The sequence below is a fragment of the Rousettus aegyptiacus genome, unplaced genomic scaffold, assembly GCF_014176215.1.
Source record: "Rousettus aegyptiacus isolate mRouAeg1 unplaced genomic scaffold, mRouAeg1.p scaffold_m13_p_10, whole genome shotgun sequence".
NCBI classification, from domain to species: domain Eukaryota; kingdom Metazoa; phylum Chordata; class Mammalia; order Chiroptera; family Pteropodidae; genus Rousettus; species Rousettus aegyptiacus.
In genome coordinates this window covers 2,590,727-2,607,907 of record NW_023416285.1, presented here as the reverse complement: position 1 = coordinate 2,607,907, position 17,181 = coordinate 2,590,727, and the positions used below count along the sequence as shown (strand labels likewise).

At 60.2% G+C, this 17,181-nt stretch overlaps 1 protein-coding gene across 1 annotated transcript; it reads left to right on the top strand.

Moving 5' to 3' along the window:
* Window positions 1-143: 143 nt before the first annotated feature.
* TADA2B (transcriptional adaptor 2B) lies at window positions 144-16,047 on the top strand. The gene is made up of 2 exons (XM_016161244.2): window positions 144-538; window positions 12,733-16,047. Exons 1-2 carry the CDS (start codon window positions 269-271, stop codon window positions 13,723-13,725), a joined length of 1,263 nt encoding a protein of 420 aa, XP_016016730.1. The 5' UTR covers window positions 144-268; the 3' UTR covers window positions 13,726-16,047.
* Window positions 16,048-17,181: the final 1,134 nt, after the last annotated feature.

Genomic DNA, 17,181 nt, shown 5'->3' with positions numbered 1-17,181 from the left:
CCCCCGCGCGGTGGCGCGCGCGAGGCGCCTGCGCGATGCGGCGGGGCGACGGCGGCGGCGGCGGCGGCGGCCGGGCCGGCCGGAGGGCGCCTGCGTGCTGAGGCGGGACGCTGCGCGGCTGGCCGGCTCCGGCGGCTCCTGGGCGGGGCGGCGCAGAGGCTGCGGGCGCGGCGGCGCGGGCGGCGGTTGTCGGAGCGCGGCGGCGGCCCGGGAGGCGCCAAGGGCGGCGGGCGCGGCGGCGGCGGGCGCGGGCGGCGGGCGGGGGAAGATGGCGGAGCTCGGTAAGAAGTACTGCGTGTACTGCCTGGCCGAGGTGAGCCCGCTGCGCTTCCGCTGCACCGAGTGCCAGGACATCGAGCTGTGCCCCGAGTGCTTTTCGGCCGGCGCCGAGATCGGTCACCACCGCCGCTACCACGGCTACCAGCTGGTGGACGGCGGGCGCTTCACGCTGTGGGGGCCCGAGGCCGAGGGCGGCTGGACCAGCCGCGAGGAGCAGCTGCTGCTGGACGCCATCGAGCAGTTCGGCTTCGGAAACTGGGTGAGCGGCCGGCCCTGCGCGGACCCAGGCGGGGGGCGCCTGGGGCTTCGTCCCTTCTCTGGTTGGTACGGGCACGATGCGCACCTGCTCCCAGCGCACACTACGGAGGGCCGGTGAGGCGGACGCAGTCTGCACGGGGAAACCGGAGCGCAGAGAGGTTAAGCAACATGCCCAAGGTCACACAGCCAGGAAGTAGCGAAGCGGGGGTTTGGACCGCAGCTCTCCGGCGGCAGAGCCGTGCCCCTCACCTCTAGGAACCCTTCCGTGGGCGTTTGCGGAGTGCAAACTCCAGGCGAGCCCCAGCGCCTTACCTGCCTCGGAGGTGGTGGCACAGGCAGGTCCCCAACCCCGGCAGAGCAGTAGGAGCTGAGGGAGGGGTGGGTTTACCAGCAGAACACTGATGGTGAAGGCCAGACAAGCCTCACGTATGCCCGCGGCTTTTGTCACCGTGTCTGATGCACTTACTCGCACGTTCAGCCCCTCTTGCTTTGTGCGGTGGTCTGCACTTGTGCCCTGCGTCCCCTCTTAGGGACTTGTTTATCCTTGGGTCCGCACAACACCGAAGACATTGTATGAGAAGTCACTGGTCAGCATTTACTGTGCAAAGGAGCATGGGCTGGGAGGCATCTGTCCTGGGTTTTCTCTGTGGGATTTTCGTGGAGACCTTTATCTGAGAGGGAGACGCGAGAGTGGGGCTGGATTCGCGGCCAGCCGGGCAGTGTCCTGGCTCCTGCGTGCTTCTCTCTAGCTGGCCCCGGTGTTAGAAAGGAAACGTCCGTGGCTGTGTTGTGGGCCTGGCCCGCCGAGGACATGTGGCCTCCTTGGGGCCTTATGAGAAGTAAGGAGGACAGACGTGACCCAGGCCCCTGGGCCTTCCAGACCCTTCCAGGTGATGGCCCCCTGCTTCTGTGAACCAGTATATCAGCTCTCCAGTTCCCCAGCAGTACGCCCCCTCCCACTGGGCTTCCCATGGAAGACGTTCCACACTCCCCACCTCATTCCAAAACCTGTCCTGCTTTTATTTCCTTTTGCTTTCCTTTGCATAAAGCGAGCCAGTCTTCAGGGACCAGGAGCCATTCCACCACCCTGGATTCTTCCCTCTTCTCCCAGCTCCTTAGACACTGCCCTACAAACTCAGCCAAGCACCAGCATCGATATTGCTACCCTCCAGGAATCGGCTTGCTTTGTCCCAAAATGCTGTTTGTTGGCGTGTATTGAGTGCGTTATACGGTAGTGAAAGACTCTGAAGAAAGGCTTCGTCCTTGTCTTCAAGGGGCTACAGGTGTTGTGATCATTGGGGCTGAGACTAGTGTCCTTCCCCAAGCTCCAGCTTCAGCGTCAGAGCACTACCCAGCATCCTCACCCGCTTATCTCATGGATATCACCTTAGGGCACTCAGAACTCAACGTCACCTCACTCAGTGACTCAAGCCCAAACACAGGCCACCCTCAGCTCCTTCCCAGTCCAGCGGCAGCTTTGTCCTCTGGTGGGTTTACCAGCAGAACACTGATGGTATTCCCAGGACTGAACTACCCCTCAGAACCTTAGTCCTGGATGATGATTATCTCTTGCCTTTATCACTTCTGGAGCCTCCCTGCTTCGATCTTATGCCCCACGGCCCATTCCAGACATCATAATCAGTGATCTTTGAAGACATGTTGCGTCACATCTGCCTTCAGGGTTTCCAGGCTATGTGGATTAAGCTGCATGGCCTGCGGGGCCTCACAGTGTCTGCTGCCCCTTGATCATTACTTCTGCTGCTCAGAGGGCTCCTCCCAAAACTGTGGCTCAGGACTGGTCTTTCTCCTTACATGTCAGTGCCTCAGAGACGGTCCTTCCCCACGTCATCCTCACAGTGGCAGCTAAAGGGCTGAGCTGGCCGGCAGCCTCACTGCGGGCCAGGCGCTGTGCCTTTCTCCTCAGATCTTCCCAGCTGCCTCTGCAGCAGGTTGGAACCGAATAGTTTGACTTCAGGGTCTGTGCTCCTAGCTGCACTGTCTACACTGCCTTTCCTGCAGCATGGTGGAAAATACACAAAGAACAGGCCCAGGAACTAAAAATTTTATAGTGTTTTGGAAGAAGCATGGGACAGGAAGAGGGGCATTCTCTAAAGCACACGAGTCACCTGGGGAGCTGGTTAAACTGCGCATTCCCCCTCAGAGCCCGCTCAGCTGTCAGAAGAGATGCAGCCGGAGGGCGGGGGTGGAGGGGTGCTTGGGCCTGGGGACCGGGGGACTTTCTCCCTGGCAGGTTCAGGTGGAGGCCCAAGAGCCGCATGCCAGCCTTGCCTAGAGTGCTGCCAGCCGGTGGTCCGCAGGCCACACTGAGCAGCGGGGCTCCCCAGTCACCCTAGCTGTGCTCTCCGGGGCGCAGCGCTTCCCCCTCGGGACTTCACGTGCTTCTTCAGAGGGTCCCGCGCAGCTTCGAGGTGTGTGGCTCCCTTCCGAGCAGATTCGCAGATCTGTGTCCATCAGCCGTGTGTGCCCACGTGTGCCGTAGTCAGCACGTGCCCGTTCTGGGCCAGGCGCTATACACGGGTCACGTGCTCGCGCTCTTGACGGCCGCCTGTGGAGTGGCTTGTTAGTGTGTGCAGTCGAAAAACAGCGACTGATCATTTTAGCTGCTTGTCCAAGTCGCCTTGGTGTTTCACATGGTGAAGCCAGGGTTTAGACACAGGCCTCTCTGATTCCAAAGTAAGCCCTAACCTCCGTAAGAGCATTAACCCACGTGGGTCGGAGGCTGGAGCTTAGTGGTGCAACCGAGGGTGTGGCCAGACTGGAAGGGCTTTGCGGAGGAGCTAAGTTTCGACTGGGTTCAGTGTGGAATTAGTATGTGGAACTGGGGAGAGGGGAAGGTGACCTGGCGGGTGCAGGAACCTGGCGTCATGGGACATGGGGGATGGAGAGAGGCCGCATGCACGTCGGGGGCAGTGACAGGAAGGTGAGACTGTTCATTTGAATTCTCAGATGGCACGTGACCTGTGACCTTGGAGTCGTACTGCTTTTTGTGGAGTTCATGGGGATGGGGTGACTTCAGGAGACCCCAGGGAGAGGTGTTTTGCCGAATCCGGCGCCATTTGCTCGCACCTTGACCCAGGGACAGGTGTAACTGAGGGATGCTAGGCGAGCCCCGGGAGGCCTTGGAGACAAGCAGCATGGCCGGGCTTTGACGCTCGGGCCCATGCGTCTGGTGACGAGCAGCAGAAAGGACGGGTGGGGAGAGACACCTGTGAGTACGAGACCAGGGACGGCTCGGTAGGAGGACGGTGACACAGGTCACATCACCAGGGATTCTGAGAGCCTCGAGGCAGCAGTTTTGTGGTGGCTGCTGTGCGGACTCAGAGTTCGTGTAGATCCTGCTGGAACGTGAGCACAGACGTAAACAAGGCGAAGTATTTTATGACAGTTTGGGACTGGCGGGCGAGCCGTCGGCTGGGTGGGTCGTCAGAAAAGTGAAGAGCCGGAGGGAGGCCGGAGCGAGGCCGGAGCGAGGCCGGAGCGAGGCCGGAGCCGCGCAGGTGCTGCCGGGGCTCTCGGGGCGAGCGCGTTCAGGCCAGCTTCAGAGCCGGATTTCGGGTTAAAGGCAGTACGCGAAGTCTCTGCAGACGGTGCAGCCACGGTGGCCAGGTGTGTTACCCGCTGGCCTGAGCAGGGCAAGGGGATGTCCCTACCGCGGGGGAGGTTTGGGGAGAGGCCCTGCATGGGGCTTCCATGCTCAGGGAAGCCGGGAGTGAGGTTTCGTAGCTTGGCAGGTGTGGCGCGGGCTTCCCGGTGTGGGCTGGCGGCGTCTGCGTGGAGTGAGAAAGGTCGGTGGTTCAGTGGCCCGTGCATGGTGTCCTAGGTTGAGCGGATAAGGAGGCCACCTGTATGTGGGAGGCCACAGCGAGACGCCAGAGCCCAAGCAGGTGAAAGTCAAAGACCAAGGAACAGGACAGAACGATACGTAACGCGCAGTGGTTCCAAAGTGGGTCCTTCGCCAGTAAAGGGGCAGTTGGCAAAACCTCAGCGGGAACAGTTTAGATGGTAATAATGCATCTTTGTTAATTTCCTGATTCTGATGATGAGCCTCGTTGTGTAGAAGAATGCCCTTGTTTGTAAGAAAATCATACAAAATCACTTGGGGGTGATGCAGCTTAATCTCAAAATGGTAGTAAAATGGTCTATGAAGTCCTCTGTAACCGGGCAGGGCTGTCCGCCTGTGCCGTGCATCCAGGCTGATTGTGGGAGGCAGGTGGAATGTCATGAATAAAGCCTTTTACTTTTGTAGACGGTGGTGGACGTTCGGAAGGCTGGGCGATGGCAGATAAGTAGATAATCACAGCATTGTGCGTTGATTCAGTCCCCCATTCATCTAGCACTTACTCGGGCCCGTTATGTCAGCTCCTGTGCTAGAGGCACAGACTGTCCCTGGGCATGTGCTTTGTGTTGAAAACACGGGTGGGAGTGAGACAGCAGCGTGACCTGTGCGGGGTCATGTGGCCACGTGAACTCAGGGTCTCCTTCAGTGGAAGGGTGGTGTGGGCGGCGTGGACGGGTCGGGGCGTCCATGTTCTAGGAGTCTGTGTTCAGGAGCCAGGCAAAAGCCGCTTGCCCGAAGTGGAGGATTCGGGTTGGGTCAGGTGGGTTAGGTTGTGGGGTCACATTTTGGAAAGCCTCGAGCACCAGGCCACCAGGACGTAACGGGGTTTTGAAGCTCATTCAGACCGAGCTGTCGCCGAGTGCGTGCTGAGCGCCAGACTGCAAGATGGGCCCTTTGGCATCTGCCCGTTCTGCCCACCCCACGCCCCCCCCATCCCTCATTTGCAAGTGAGGAAGCAGCTGTGGGCGACGAAGGACTTTGAGCCAGGTTTTCTGGCCATGTACCTGGGACCACCTGTTTCCTTGGTTCACCAGCTGCACAGCAGTCACCTGAGCACCCCGGGGTCCCAGGGAGCGCCCTGCACCTCCCGGATTGGCATCTGTACAGAGCAGGTCTGGGAATGGCACTTAGAGAAGGGTCCCCAGGGAGTTCTGACACGCTGGGTCCATGGAGCCACGTTTGGGCCTCGTGCGAACGTCTCCTCTCACCGGGGCGGACGCCCCCTTCGTGTTGGTGGGACAGGGCAAGTCCGTCCTGGTGTCCTTCCTGACAGTGGGTTTTGGCAGCCGCCGTCACGGGCAGGGAGGGGGAGGAGCCTGGACGGAGGACGCAGCCCAAAGTCCTGGGCTGTGCAGCACAGGCCAGCCTTCAGCAGTGCAGACCACGCGGGGGCTCGTGGGGCGCAGCCGTGCACCCCTCCCTCCCCCCGCCCCCCCTCCCCCCGTCCTGGGTCAGCAGCTCCCCGTGGCGCCTGAGGGTCCGCCTTCCCAGCAGCAGCGCAAGGCGGCCGGTGCCCAGGGCCCGCTGAGCAGCACCGCTGCGGGGCGGAGCCTGCCGCTTCGAAGTCGAAGTTCCTTTTTTTAAAGTGTTTTTATGGTGGTAAAATGGACCTAACATAAGGTTTTCCATTCTGACCACTTCCGAGTGCTCGGCTCAGCAGCATTGAGCACACTCACACTGCCATGGAATCATCCCCAGCACCGGCCCCAGGACTTTCTCATCTGCGTCGACGGGAACTCTGTGCCCAGGAGACAGCAGCGCCCCGTGTCCCCACCTCCAGCCCCGGCACCACCACAGGGCGTCCCTGTGAATCCGCCTCCTCCGGAGACGCGTGCGCGGGCAGGCCACGGCAGCTGCCCTTTGTGACTGCCCCCCCACGCCGCACAGCGTCCTCACGCTCGCTCCTGCCGTGGCGGGCCGGGCCGTCCCCTCGAAGGACGGGGCCCCCGCTCCGACCGACCGCGTCACGCGCGTCTGTTCACCCGCCGAAGGGCACGGCGCTGCCTCCGCTGCCGCCGTGAGCATGGGGTGCAGGTGTCTGTTGGGGTCCCTGCTTTCACTTCCTTTGGGTGAACACTTAAGGCGGGCTCTCTGAGGGCCCGCCGTGAGCCTTTTAACACGCTCACAGGCAGCTTATTTGACCTGAGAGGCATCAGTCACCCTGAGACCCCCCACTCCGTGTGAATTCTGAGTGAGCCGAGAGAGGACGGGCCTGGAAGTGAGGCTCGCAGACCTTTTCGTCTGAAGAAAGCCAGTCAGCAGGAGCGGGGGCCAGCGGGCCCGTGGGACCGCTGAGGCCAGTGCTCGTCGTCGGCCTCTGACGTCGGAGGTGGCACGGGGGGCCAGCGCATCCTTGGAGGAGGGTTGGGCTCTTGACTGGGAAGTGACAGGGAAGGCAGAAGGGAGGGTCCAGGCGGTGTGGCTGGATGGTGTGGCCCAGGGCCAGCCGTGGGTGTTCAGCCTCTGAGCAGTGGGCTGTTCTCCTCACTCTAAAGATGGCAGAATGAGGCTGGATCACAGACCGTGGCCAGGGCCCCACCATGTGACAGCCGGTTCCAGCCCGGGCGGGCTATCTGGTCTTCGTTGACCTCTGCATGTCCTGCCTCCAGCTGCTGGGGCAGTCCCACTGGGTGGCAGACAGCCGGGAAGCCTGGGCACCCTGGTCGCTCCTATAGGCCGGAGGCCGAGGAGGCACCTGGAGGCGGTGGCGTTGGAGTGAGCGCTCCGGGGGGTGACGGCAGTGCAGGACGGGAGGCAGAGGGCAGACCGAGCGGAGGGCAGGGCACCCGTGCCCGAAGCCCGTGTGTAAGCCGTGGGAAAAGGAGACAAGTGTGCAAGTGACTAAGATGCGGGGTCTGTCACAGCGCTGCCCCCTGGGAGACCATGTGCCTGTGGGAGACAGACGAGGACCCCACCCCCCGGCCAGTCTCCCACTCACACGTCCCTCACTTGTTCCTCACAGTGAGCCCATGAGGTGGCCAGGGCCAGCGACAGGTCAGACGAGATTGGGCCCAGCTGGCGTATGTCACGTGTCTTAAGAGACAGGCTACTGTCCCGGCACGCTCGGTCGGCAGACACACCTGAGCTCTCCTCCGAGCACGAGCCACAGGGCGAAGGGTCAGCCCCGGAAATGCCCCTGCTGGGCTCTGAGTCAGGGGACCCTCAGGCCCCCTCCACCTGCTTCCTCCTCTGGGCACAGGCTGCCCCGGAGACGCCCTGATGCGGGGCTCCCGCCTCCCTCTTCCCTTTGGCCTGGAACGGGCCTACCTTGTCCTTCAGGACATGCCGCGTCCTTCAGAGACTCTTCTCCCCTGGCCCCGTGCCGCCCAGTGCTCCCCCTGTGCTGCCCGCAGAGCCGGCTCCCCGGGACCTGCAGTTTCAGGCGGGGCCTCCGGTTGCTTCTGCCCCTTTGAAGCTTCTTCACTCAGAGAAAAAGGAAGCTCCCCACCCCCACCCCAAGCGCTTGGGGAGTAAAACCAGCCTGGAGGCCTCTGCCTTGTCAGTCCAGATGCTGCGGGTTGAGAAAGCCTGTGACAGGATGGGGGCCGCACACTCGGGGCGCCCCAGGGCAAAGCCGCCAGCCCACACGGGCCAGATTCTCCGGTGCCACTGTGCCCCGCCCTCGGCCCCCAGAGGCTGCAGTGAGTAGCCAGCGAGGGGCCTGGCGACGCTTCCCGAGCTGGCCGGCCTGGACGGGGAAGCCCTGCGCGGGCCTGGCGCTGGGTTTCAGAGGGTCGGAGCGGCTGCTCTCAGGCCGCCTCCCCGCGTGCGCTGATCATCGCGCCTCCGGGGGCAGCGTGGTGCGGGGGACGCGCGCCCTGCCGTGGGACGGCTTGTCGCTCAGACGGCTCAGCGTTCGCTGGCCTTGTGCCCGTGGGGACGGCTTAACCTAAGTTCTCCTGATCTATACAACATGCAGCCCGCACTCACACTGCCTCGTGGGAATTTTAGGATTAAATGAGGTGACACATGAAAAGCGCTCACGTGTTAGCCGTTCGCACGCCATCTTTATTTCTGGACGAGCCCTTCGCGAGGAGGGCTCACGGCAAGGAGCCGACGTTGAGACGAGAGGGCTCTTACAGCCAGTAAGTGGTCGGGCCACAGTCTGAACCCAGCTCTGGGGACCATGGAGGGCTTCTGGGGAGACGGTCCGGGTCTTGAGGGATACACAGGTTGCAGAGCGAAGCTGCCGGCTGCGCAGAAGTAACAGCAGCCGGCATCAGGGGGGCGCCCGGTGCCCGGTCTGGCCCTGCCGCACGTGCACTTTGACCTCACTCCTCCCGGCCGCCCTGGGAGGCATGTGCTAGCTCCGTAGCTCAGATGGGGCTGAGGCAAGAGAGGCCGAGTGATCCATTCCAGTCACTTAGCTACTAAGGGCGGAGCCAGGATTGGAACCCCAGGGGCTGACCCCAGAGCCTGTGCCCACGGTGGGGACGGTGGGGACGGCAGGGCCTGTGGCGTCTGGCGGGGGCCAAGGATGGATCTGAGAGGGCCTCGGGGCGCACCTGAGGAGTCTGGCTGAGCCTGACAGGTGAGGGCTGCCCAGACCTTCAGGTTTCGTAGACCAGTCATATAGAAAGGAAATATTTTGAAAGCTTGCATAGGATTGCTAACTTTAAGTTTGCCAAGGAAGGGTATTAAGAAATTTTTTAAAGATCCAATTAATAATCTGTCACCGTTTCGCAAAAAGAAAGATTATCTTAATACTCCCCAGGTAGACGACCCTGTAAATGGGTGAGTTTCGCTTTCGGGAAGTCCTCCACATCAGCCCTGCTGATAAATTCCACCCTTGACCGTGGGCCAGCCCAGTGTGGGAGGCTGTGGACTTGCTGATGGGAGCCTCCAAAGGCTTGGCATACACAGGAGTCACCCTGTCGCGTCCTGGCGTGGAGACGTCCAGATCAGAACAGGCGGAGGTGGCCCTGGCTGGAGTGTGGAGGGGAGAGCCTGAGCGCGCCCCCCTGGCGGGAGCCGGCCAGCGCACATGCCTTCTCTGGACTGTCTTACTCTCCTGCTCAGGTGCCGGAGGCCAGACCTGCCAGAGAGCTGGCGATAGCTGTCATTATCGTCATTAGTCATTATCGCTGGGAGGCTCCCCTCCCCTCCTGGAGAGGCAGTGTCCTGGCCTCAGTGTAGCGACCTTCAGAGTAGATCTCCTGGCCCTAGTTAAGTGTCCTCAGGCACAGTCCCCCTTTTTTCCAAATGACTTTAAGGAAGAAGCATACCTTTCTCTCTTTATCTTTTCTAAAGACAGGAGTTTGTTTTTGTTTTTTAAGGGAGGATCAAGGACAAAACATTCACGGAACCTGCCTCCGGCCCCTCACCCCTGGGCTTCTGCTCGACCCTCCTGTCGCGTCTGCCTCCCCGCGCGTCTCCCATCCGAATCAAGCAGAAACGTGGACCCGGGAACTTACGGGGGGGGCGCTGCCCTCCCAGCCGTCCGCTGCTGTCCTGCGTGGTGCTGCAGTGTGGTGACGAGACACTTCTCGCTCGCGGGAGGCGGGCGAGTCTTGTGTGACCATTAACACGTGAAGCTTGGGGAAAAGGCTCGCGTGTGGCTCACGTGGTACGGTGCAGTAGCTGTTGCTGTTTTAAATCATCTTTTTAAATATCTTCCTTACGATGATTTGGCCTCAGTGAACGTGTCTGTCCTGTGGATCCTTGGCCGAAGCAGAGCTCTGTCGTTACTCGTACTTGGATAGTTCCATTACGACCCTCACTCTCCATTTCGGAGGCCTTGAAAATCAGGAGCTTGTGTGTTTTCCTGGTCCTTTGCCACTGGTCATTAAACTAATGTGGTGGCTCCTGAGGGGCCAGCTACTCAGAAGGAGCTGATGGCCTGTGGCTCTCCTAGTGGTGGCCTTTCAGCTGTTCTTAGGCGGTGGCTCCGTTTGATTGCTGATGGGAGTCCTGGGCTCCTGGTGACAGGGCATCAACCCTTCTGATTTGTGGCTTTATAAATATCATCTGAGAGCAGAGTCTCCTTTGTTCTGAGGACCTGCGCGAGCCGGCTGACCTGCTTGCCGGCCTGGGAGAATGGACTGGCACGTGGCCTGCAGCACGCTTGGCGGGGGAGGGCGGAGGCATCAGGGCGTCCCCTGCCTTGGCCCTGACGTTGCTGCCTCCATTCTCTGCTCTCTGTCCCCAGAGTGTGGAAGGTGATGGAGGTAAATACAAAATGCAAACAGATAATCTTGGTTTGGTCAGATACCATGATATTACACAGAATCCTTCTGCTCTTCCAGGATTTAAATTTTATCCAAAGTGTGGTGCTGTGAGCAGCTGATGATTTTCGGAAGGCAGGCTGCTGGGGTTCAGGGTGGGCGGCAGACTTCACTGGGGTGGCAGCTGGCGGTCCTGGGCAGGGCCGGCCTCGCTCTGCAGGCCTTTTCACTGGACCAGGCCAGGGCCAAGGCTGGGGCTGGATTTCTGACCATGCAGCTGCGGGTTCACAGTGGCCCCTCTGAGCCTCTGGTAAGAGGGCACCCCAGCTTCCTCACCCTGGAGGCTCCCTGGAAACTGGACTCCGAGTCTGTGGGGGCTGCAGCCTTGGACAGAGCTGTGGGGAGGGGTGGAGAAGCCAATGGGCAAGGCTCCGCCATGCCTGTGGCTGCCGCCTGGCACCAGCAGCTCAGACCAGGTGTGGGTGGCTGCTTCTGCTCTCCAGACACCTGGGCCCGCGCGTCCTTTCCTTCCAGTGTAACTCGGGGCCTCCCAGCCCCAGGGTGGGGTGGGTACAAGAGTGTTCACGCTCACCAGCCACTGTACGAGTGGGACTTGTGCAGAGCCGACTGCAGTGTGCGATGCCTTGCACGTCTGTGGTCTGCTGCTGGTGCTTGGAAGGGCGAGGGTGGCTGGGGCCGGTTCTGCTCCCTTTCTGGTGAGGACCTCGGGCTCAGAGACGCGAGTGGCCGGCCTGGGTCACACAGAGTGGCAGTAGATGCTGGGGATGGTTGTTAATTGGCTTTATTTTTTGGACCAAATGCTTCCTGGGAAAATATCGCAAACAGATTTGATGCTCGTAGTGAATTTTTTAAAGGAGAAATCACAGAAACAGTGCCTCCCCATCAGACCAGAAACGAGTTTCATCTCTGGTCTTGCCTTTCCTAGTGCTATGTATGTCCCAGTGTGGCCTTCTTTATGCCCGTGCCTCTCAGGCCCGCCCTCAGCACCCAGCTCCTGGCGGGGGCAGCGCCCGCCACAGCCCTGTGTGCCCTGCGACAGCCGGAGGCAGGGTCTGGTCCCTGCACCACGAGCCCGTCTCTCCCCACAGCGCCCACTGGGTCATTGCCGTCAGCCCGCCTGAAGGGGCTGGCTGCTTTCTCGGGTTCCCGTTTGGCCTTCGGGGCGCGGAGAGCGCCCCAGCCTCGTGGGGGCGAGTGTTGCCGGGTGGGAGGCAGCGTGTGGCGAGAGCAGAGCGGAGGGCCGGGCGGGGGCTGCGCGTGCAGCCAGCCGGCTGGGTGAGTGCGCACTTTGGGCCGCTGCTGTCTGAAGTGGCTTTAGCGGTTGACTTTAAGGAAGAGGTCTCTTGGCAGAAGGAAAAGATTGAGGGAGTTGTACAATTTCCTCCCATTAATAACCCTGGCGGTCACGGTTACCTCCTTGTAGGAGGGAGTGCTTGCAGCCCCGGCGGGTCCTCCGAGAGCTCCCCAAGTGTGGGGGCTGTTATAAGTGAAGTCCCCCGCCCCCACATGAAGGGGCTTACGGGCCACCTGCACCACCACCTGGGAAGGGGGCAGAGTGGCCCTCCGAGCCCAGGGGCGCATCGGAGACAGAGGCTCGGCCCTTTCTGGGAGGCAGGCAGGCAGCATGGTGGAATAGGGGCCCTCCCGTGGCCGGGAACCTGGGCTGTGAACTCTAGAGGAGCCTCTTTTCTAAGGGGAGTGAAGAGGTTGCACTGGGAGGGGGCGGGGCCCCCAGGCGCTCTGTGGCCCTGCCCACCTGTGTCCTGTTGTGCTCACAGAGAGAGTGGAACAGCGCAGGGTTTGGCAAAATGCCAGTTCCAGGTGGGCCCTTGTCCTATTTACGGAGCCAGGAGAACAAAGTCCAGATCTCAGACCAGGCACTGGTCTCAGCTCTGCCGAGCTCTCTGTGACCCCCATCTCGGGATCTTCACTTTGTCACGTACAGAGTCCCCGAAGTTTCCTTCTAGTGTTGACATCCAGGTGGCGAGACCAGCCCAAGAGCATGTGCCACCGACCGTGCTTCGGGAGGGGCGTTATGACGGTGATGGGAAGTAGTCCAGGTGACCTTTGAGAAGATGTTAAGGGATCTTTTTGCAGACCGTGAGGCTGCCAGTCTGGCTTCGGAAATAACACTGACCTCTGTCATTGTAGGAAGATATGGCTGCTCACGTCGGAGCTTCCCGGACTCCCCAGGAAGTGATGGAGCATTACGTAAGCATGTACATCCACGGCAACCTGGGGAAGGCCTGCATCCCTGACACCATCCCCAACCGGGTGACAGACCACACCTGCCCCAGTGGAGGCCCCCTGTCGCCCAGCCTCACTACCCCCTTGCCTCCCCTAGACATCTCGGTGGCTGAGCAGCAGCAGTTGGGCTACATGCCGCTGCGGGACGACTATGAGATCGAGTATGACCAGGACGCCGAGACGCTCATCAGCGGGCTCTCGGTGAACTACGACGACGACGACGTGGAGATCGAGCTGAAGCGCGCGCACGTGGACATGTACGTGCGGAAGCTCAAGGAGAGGCAGCGGCGCAAGAACATCGCGCGGGACTACAACCTGGTGCCCGCCTTCCTGGGCAAGGACAAGAAGGAGAAGGAGAAGACGGCCAAGCGCAAGATCACCAAGGAGGAGAAGGAGCTGCGGCTGAAGCTGCGGCCGCTCTACCAGTTCATGTCGTGCAAGGAGTTCGACGACCTGTTCGAAAACATGCACAAGGAGAAGATGCTGCGCGCCAAGATCCGCGAGCTGCAGCGGTACCGGCGCAACGGCATCACCAAGATGGAGGAGTCGGCGGAGTACGAGGCGGCGCGGCACAAGCGCGAGAAGCGGAAGGAGAACAAGAACAGCGCCGGCTCCAAGCGCGGCAAGGAGGACGGCAAGGACGGCGAGTTCGCCGCCATCGAGCACCTGCCGGCCTTCGAGCTGCTGTCGGACCGCGAGAAGGTTCTCTGCAGCTCCCTGAACCTGAGCCCCGCGCGCTACCTGACTGTGAAGACCATCATCATCAAAGACCACCTCCAGAAGCGGCAGGGCATCCCCTCCAAGAGCCGCCTGCCCAGCTACTTGGACAAAGTCCTCAAGAAAAGGATTTTAACCTTCCTCACGGAGAGCGGCTGGATATCCAGGGACGCGTCCTGAAGCGGCACGGAGACCGCAGGAAGGACGCTGGCGGCGCGTGCGCGCCGGGCCGGGGGCGGGGCGGGCGCGCTTCGCCCGGCGGACTGCGTTCCTTTTTCTTAGGGTATAAATTCTTTTCACGGGCCTCTGAGAGAAGCAATAGGAAGGCTTAGATCATGGGGGAAACAAATACATGTGCGTTGTACCTTGGTCCCGAAAGTGATAGTTCAAGATGACGATTTGCCTTTATGTGTTCAGTTTGGAGAGTGATGAGATTGGATGATTTCCTCTCGTGAGTTTCTTCCCTCTGGTGTACAACTGTTGTGCTGCGGGTGACAGGAGCAGCTGTCCTTGCTGGGCCGCCGGCCGCCAGCATCACCCTGCGACACAAGCCCCGGCACGTGGCACTTTAGGTGGGGCCGCGGGGCGGGACGGGGTCTCCTTGGAACTTGAGGTCTATGTTAAACTCAGTGACCAGATGTGCTTCCCCTGGACTGCTTGGTGGCGGCAGAGCTGAGCTTGTAGTCCCCAAGTCCCATGCCGCCCCTGGCCTGTGCCCCCGGCGCTGCCCCCGCCAGGCGCCTAGTGCAGCCAGGCGGCTGCGGAGCCGCCCGCGGGAGGATGCCGCAGGGCCAGCGTGGACACCCAGGACGCTGAGCCAGCCTCCCTGGGGCCGCTGCTGGCCACTTTTTGTGCTAGCTGTGCAGTTTAGTTACAAGAATGCATTTTAGAAAGTTCGTGGCTGAGAGTTCCGAGTTCTGGCATTAGCTTCCTCCAGAATTTTCATCACAGTGTCAAGTACCTTTTTCACTGCGACTCCGACCCAGCCAGCCCAGCCCGGCATCTCACCAGGCGTCTGCAGACCAGCCAGGTGAGAGCGGCCGGTGCGCTGCTTCTCTGGGGCACTGGTCGCTGTCTTGAACCAGACTCAGACCTGGCTTCTGCCCAGCCCTCATTAGAAGTTTTCCAGGGGCCTCTTTCATGGCTACATGGTACCTTCCTTCTGGAACTTGAGTCAGTCATTTGTCTTCCGGTTGCTCAGGGTTCTCACGTCCAAGACCCTGCTTTAGAGTCCGTGGAGTGACCGGGGACCCAGCGCTCCATCCCTGCCCTTGCTCGCCTTGCCCCTCCAGCCCACATAGCTACCAAGAGACTGTTTACCTCCCAGAACGTTTGGGCCTGAAGTTTCATTAAAGTGAAGTTATTTGAAAGAGAAAACAAACCCTCATTATTTCCAAGGACGACTTAATTACGGTGCCTTTTCCTTTCTTTTACATCCTCTGTCCCCCTAGGGTAAATTTTTCAGCATTAAATAAAACCTTTCAGATCCATCGTATCTGGCTTTAGTTGTAAAGCATGTTGCGTGCTGGCGGGAAGTTCTTGCTAGCTGAGCCCGGGGCTTCTCCGACAGCACCGTGGGCGGTGGGTGCTCCTGAGGGCCACCTCCACGCCGTCCCCTGCGTCCCCTGCGTCCCCTGCGGGATGAGCACCGCTGACGCAGAGTCGGCGTTGCCTCCCACTGAGCAGTGAAGGAGCCGGCGCTAGGGAGCTGGTTTCACAGCTTTCTTGGCCAGTGGTGGTCACCCAGGGTTCCTGGACCAGCGGCACCAGTCTCCCCTGGGAACCTGCTAAGATGCAGATGCCCAGGCCCCACCCAGTTGCCCCCAAGTCAGAAACCAGGGAGGGCCCGCGGAGCTGTCCCTGCCAGCCTTCCCGGTGGCCGGCACGGCGCTCAAGAGCCACCGGCTTTGGCCCCCCCAGTGTCGTGCCATCAGTTTGCGACATCAGGTGCCGTCTGGTGAGGTTTTAAACTTAGTCTTATTTTTATATAAAACGATTGCCAGACTTTCATTAAGCTTGAGAAGCAAAACATCCCTGTAAATGTGCGGCCCAGGCCAAGAGCTGTCAAATGAAAACTGTGCTTACGCAGATTTTTAGTATGTATATCTTTTTGATGGTATGAAGAATTTATTTAGGCTTGACTGTTTGAAAACACCATAATGAATGTATAATTAATTTATGTTAAAGTATTAACACTTTGTTACAAAAGTACTTTTATGATTCGTTGCCTTTACCCCATCACCTCCAGCTATGACTGTCACATTAGTCCTCACCCTGCTGTCAGCTCAGAGCCTTTACATTTCTGTATTTAATTCTCATGGTACACTCGTCACCATAATCCCATGGAATTAGGTCTTTTCAAAATTTAAACTCTTTGAGTCAAGTTCGGTAATTCAGCTATTCTAAATACTCTGGATGGCCAACATTCCAAGAATGTATTAAAACCGAAACTCCGACTACTGTTTTTATTGCCCTTTTACATATTAAAACAAGTTGAGAGCAGCGTAGTGTCACTGATTGCGTCTTACCACCTGCTCCGCGAGCCTTTGCCTTTCAGAGCCGGCTTCAGGAACAGGACGGGAGCGAGCAGGCGGCACGTGCCGCCCGGCTTTCTGTCGGAGCGTCGGCCAAGGCCGCTTTCTGCGAGCAGGAGCCTCTCACCCGCCTCCTTCCTGAGCAGCGTCGCCCACGGAGCCGGGCTGCCAGCGCCCCGCCCGGCGGCCCCCGCGTCTGCGCTGGCAGGCTGCGGGCGTGCAGAACCCCGTGGCAGGTGGGCGACGGCACGTCAGTTCCCAGGTAAGCCCCTGCACCAGGGCCTCGGGTGACGCGGCGTGCGGTTACCGCGCCGCGGGAACCCGGCGCGCGTTCGTGCCAGCCTGTGGGAGCACTGGCCTTGTCCCGGTCGTGCAGTTGCAGAACTGTCAACGTGCTACGGGACGACGCACGGCGCAGAACCGCTTTCCTGCCAGTGCTGCCCGGGTGACAAACGCACAGGGCAAGACCGGTTTGGACTGGTTTGCGCGGCGCTCCCGTCTCCAGGGCGAGCGCCTGCCAGCGGCCCGGCTGTGGACGGGACGGGTCTGAGGGGGGCTCTGCTTCCGCGGCCTTCTCACACAGGTGCGTCCCAGGGAGGGGACGGGAGGACCCCCAGCGGCAGGGTAGAAAGCACAGCTGTGGGTCCCCGTTGTCTGTTTTCTCGACACGTTAGGCGGGGCAGCCTTTAGTTCTGGGGTACGTTTTTGTCTACATTATTTAACGCAACTTAAAGGAAAAAGTGTTTTGAAATCACATAAAGTAAAATTTTAATTATGGGACTATTACCTACATCCTTCGAAACTATGAGCAAAATTAATCACCCCATCTTATGCGGTAATGGATTGACCGGTATTGACACTCAGCTCTAGGAGAAGCAGGGCTGTGGGCGGCTTTTTCCTGTTCACCAGACGCCTCACTCACTCAGCTTTTCCCAGCGTAAATCAGGAGCGCGGGGGCCCGAGGGAGGGGCGCAAGGCCGCCTTCGCAGACCGTGTGCACTTGTTGAGGCTCCTGGGCGCCGGCGGTCACCTTTGTGGTCCTGAGTTGGACACATCGGCCCCCAGCGGAAGCAGTCACGTGCCAGACTGCAGCTGCTCCAGA